The following is a 4,168-nucleotide window of genomic DNA, read 5'->3' as shown; positions in this document are numbered from 1 at the left end:
TTATTGCCATAAAATGAAGCATTGGGGTCACTCACAGATCCAGCTGTGCAAGTTTAAGCTTTTTACACAAAGTACCAATGTGCAATTTTGCAAGAACACTTTCTTAATCTACACCGAGTAGTTCAGCTCTGTAAACAATATATTAATTGATTGCTAATCAGATTGGAACTAGGTAACATAAATCCATCATACAAAATATATTTTAAACAAAGATGGTAATCTCAATGTTGTGTCCTGATATAACTATAATTGATCAGTTGACTGTGTCATTTATCCAGTCCCACATATAGATCTAAATCACTGATTTCTTCTCTAATGTACATGAAGCAATTTTGTTTAATGGGATATCAACTTCAGTAACACTGTAATTTTTACGTCTGTGCTTCCTTTTTCTAAGTGAGATGTAGCACGCCAAAGCAAACACTAAGATGAGAAGGCCAAAGCAAAAACCAGACAGAGCTATCAACACAGTCTGGCATGGAAATATGTCAACTTCGGTTTGAAAAGGGTCAGTCCTGGTCTCTGGTAGGCTTTCCTCAATCCTGATGTCAGGCTCCTTCCTCAGCAGGTTTTCTATGTAACTCTCATTGCTTAATGTATCGTTGACAAAGAGATTGACTATAACTGTGGTGTGGAGTGGCTCTGGGTAACCATGGTCGCTGACTTTGACCAGAAGTCTATACAGTCCATAGTCATTCTTCACCAAAGTCCCGTGCAAGGTGATGTTACCCGTTCCTGTGTCAATGACAAAAGTCTCTGGACGAGGTCCTCTGTGACCAATGATGCTGTAGGCAATGACAGCATTCATTCCCGTGTCCTTATCAACTGCATACACCTCCATAATGGAAGAGCCAGGGGCTGTGGATGGAGCCACCAGAAGAAAAGAGAGGTTGGACTGAGGGAACAAGACCAAGGGTGGGTTATCATTGACATCTGTTAGAAGAACAGTCACCTTAGCTACAGCAGACAGAGCAGGCTCCCCTCCATCCGTAGCCTGAACCCAGAGAATGTAGGAGCTCTGTTGTTCCCTGTCCAGGGGCGCTCTGGCCATTAGATTCCCCTTGCCCGTGTCGATGACAAAATGATCACTGCCATTGAGTATGGACAGAGCCACCCAGCCGTTATTTCCACCGTCGACATCAACAACACCAATCACGCCAATCTCACTAAAGCTAGGGTAGTCTTCGGGCACAAAGAAGTTGAAGTCCTTGTTAATAAATCTGGGGCTGTTATCATTGGTGTCTAGTACGGTGAGGAGGACGGTGGCCGTGGATTCCCGGGACGGGGTCCCGCCATCAATGGCCTTGACGACGATCCGGTACTTCCCCTGTTCTTCGCGATCCAGGGGCACCGACACGGAGAGCACGCCGCTCACCTTGTCCAGGACGAAGACGGGGAGGGCCCCGGGAGCTAGGGCGTAGGTGACACTGCCCATAACCCCGCTGTCAGCGTCGATGGCCTTCAGCCGAGCCAGGAAGCTGCCAGCGGGCTGGTTCTCCTCGATGGCCACGTTGAGCACTGGCTGGCTGAAGACGGGCGAGTTGTCATTCTCATCGAGCAGGACGATCCTGATGCGGGTCCTGAGGGCGAGCCCGTCGGCGCTCTCTGCCACCACCGTCACCTCGTACTCCGGCATGAGCTCGTAGTCCAGCCGGCGGGAGGTCTCCAGCAGATACTCGTCGCGGAAGGCTAGGTAGGGCGCAAGACGGAAGGGTCCCGGGCCCTGCAGGTAGCAGCGAGGGGGCGGCCTGTGCTTGGCGTCCGTCACGGTGAAGAAGGCAATAGGGGTGCGGGCGGGCTCGCTCTCCTTCAGGTATACCACGCCGTCCGACTGCAGGGCGATGTAGCGCGGGGTGACCCGCGGCGGCAATGGCTGCAGCGGCTGCACGGCCAGGCGCACGGCGGCGGTGACTGGGCTGCAGCCGGTGCCGGTGGCCAGCACGGTGAGCCGGTGCAGCAGCGGCCCGCCGTCCGGCAGTGGAGCGGCTAGCTGGATCGTCCCTGAGCTGCTGTCCAGGCGGAAGAGTCGCGCCGAGCTGGCGGGCACCCTGTCCGCGTAGGAGTAGACGATACGGGCGTTGTAGCCCAGGTCGGGATCGGTGGCGCGGAGTCGGGCCACCTGGCTGCCCACCGTGGTGTTGGAGCTCAAGGTGAGGTTGAGGCTGGACTCAGCGAAGCGGGGGCAGTTGTCGTTGACATCGGTGACGGTGACGGTGAGGCTGGCGGTACCCGAGCGCCGGGGAGAGCCACCGTCCTCGGCCACCAGCACCATCTGGTAGAGGTCCCGAGTCTCTCGGTCCAGGGCTGCCTCCAGCACGAGCCAGGGCACCGGCGGGCTGCCGCGTTCCGCCCGTTCGGTGAGCAGCGAGAAGCCGTCGTGGGCACCTGCCAACCGGTAACTCTGGACCCCGCTGGCTCCCGGGTCGCGGTCCTCGGCCGGCGGCTCCAGTGGGTAGCGAGAACCTGGCTCGGCGTTCTCCGCCACCGAGACTCCGATGCTGGCGGCGGGGAACTGCGGCGCGTTGTCGTTGACATCCTCCACCAAGACGCTGATCTTGAGCAAACGGAAGAAATTGGCTGGCAGCAGGATAACGTCCAGGAATAGCCAGCACTCTCGCTCTGGCCGCTCGGGGCACAGGCTCTCCCGGTCCAGCACCGAGTCCGATGTGCGCAGCTCTCCCGTGTCCCGGTCCAGATCCACGAAACGCCCGTCCACGGGCTGCGATGCCAGGTTGTATGTGACTTTAGACTCGGACGAGCCTCCCAACTTCAGGTCGGTGGCCAGGTTGCCTATGAGCGTTCCGCTCGGGGACTCTTCCTTCACTCGGTAGACCAGGTCAGACGCCAAGCTGCGGCTCACGAGAAAAAATCCCACCAGAGAAAAACACCAGAGCGTTCCCTGCAGGAAAATAGGAGAAGGTAGTGGTTCAAAAAGTAGCAAATGGGTGATAAAAATTAATGCAACCCTTCGGTTCACTTTGTGTAATGATGCGAGAACCGGGTGAGTTGGAAAGTTTGTATTTCAGTTTGGCTGTTGTCTGCAAACCGCTGTCCTCGAACGCTTTTGCATTTGGTCATTCTGCGCCCTCGGTCAGTTGTAAGATCTACCATTTCTTCTTACCTGGACCTTTGTTTGGTGGACAGTACCCCGGCCCAAGTCTCGATCCATTTTGAATGACTTTTCAGGAACAGAAGCTTTCCGCTGTACTGCCGGCTGTGTTCGCTCGCACTCTGCTCTCCTGCCGTAGTTTACATTCTCACTGAAGATTAGTGAGTGGGAAATTGATGCTGCTCGTCCTTCCCCGCCACCCCCATCCATCTATGCAAATACAGTGTTTCTCACTTCAAGCGGCGGGCTTTTCTCTTGTATATAGGACGTGAAGCGATGCATGCCACCAAATCACTGGGCACTTCAAAGAGTATTAACAAACAAAATTCTGCCATTTCCCACATAATATGTTAGGATATTACGAGTGCGCTTCCATAAAGCGTTATATCCTGGTGAGGTCCAGAGGGCAAGATAAACTCCAGCGATATCCCACCATTACGTACTTCGATTTGCCTTGACGATATTACATAAGCCACGCAGGAGGATTCTTTTCAGACCATGGAAAAGAGGTTCAAATTGGCACTTGAAATCTAATGAGGTTAAAATAACATTTCCCTGTTCGCCTTCTATGCACACTTTGAAAGGGAGAATAAAGCGACACCTGTGCGAATCCCCGCAGAAACTGGTGACCCTGTGGCCTCCGTCTAGGAGGCCGACATCAGAACATCTTTCAAGAGGGTAAACCTTCTCAAGGTGTCAGACCTCGATGGTGTACCTGGTAGAGCCCCGAAACCCTGTGCCAACCAACTGGTGGGAGTGTTCAAGGACATCTTCAACCTGTCACTGCTGCAGCCCGAGGTCCCCACCCGCTGCAAAAGGGTGACAATCATACCAGTTCCCAAGAAGAGCAGAGTGAGCTGCTTCAGTGACTAATGCCCAGTTGCACTCACATCTGCAGTGGAAAAGTGCATGAGAGGTTGGTCATGGCTAGAATCAATTCCTGCCTAAGCAACCTGAACCCACTGCAATTTGACTCTCGCCACATTGGGTCTACAGCGGATGCAGTCTCACAGGCTCTCTACTTGACCCCCTTGGGCCATCTGGACAATAGCAATACTG

The 4,168-nt window shown here is 53.9% G+C and overlaps 1 protein-coding gene across 1 annotated transcript; it reads right to left on the bottom strand.

Moving 5' to 3' along the window:
- Positions 1-292: 292 nt before the first annotated feature.
- pcdh20 (protocadherin 20) lies at positions 293-3,169 on the bottom strand. Its single transcript, XM_072264582.1, has 2 exons — positions 3,122-3,169; positions 293-2,899 (listed from the first exon to the last, which is right to left on the bottom strand). The coding sequence occupies exons 1-2, from the start codon at positions 3,167-3,169 to the stop codon at positions 293-295; spliced, it is 2,655 nt and encodes an 884-aa protein (XP_072120683.1).
- Positions 3,170-4,168: the final 999 nt, after the last annotated feature.

Source organism: Mobula birostris, chromosome 7, assembly GCF_030028105.1.
Source record: "Mobula birostris isolate sMobBir1 chromosome 7, sMobBir1.hap1, whole genome shotgun sequence".
Classification (NCBI taxonomy): domain Eukaryota; kingdom Metazoa; phylum Chordata; class Chondrichthyes; order Myliobatiformes; family Myliobatidae; genus Mobula; species Mobula birostris.
Note: the sequence above shows the minus strand (reverse complement) of the source record. Positions and strands in the feature narration are given on the sequence as shown.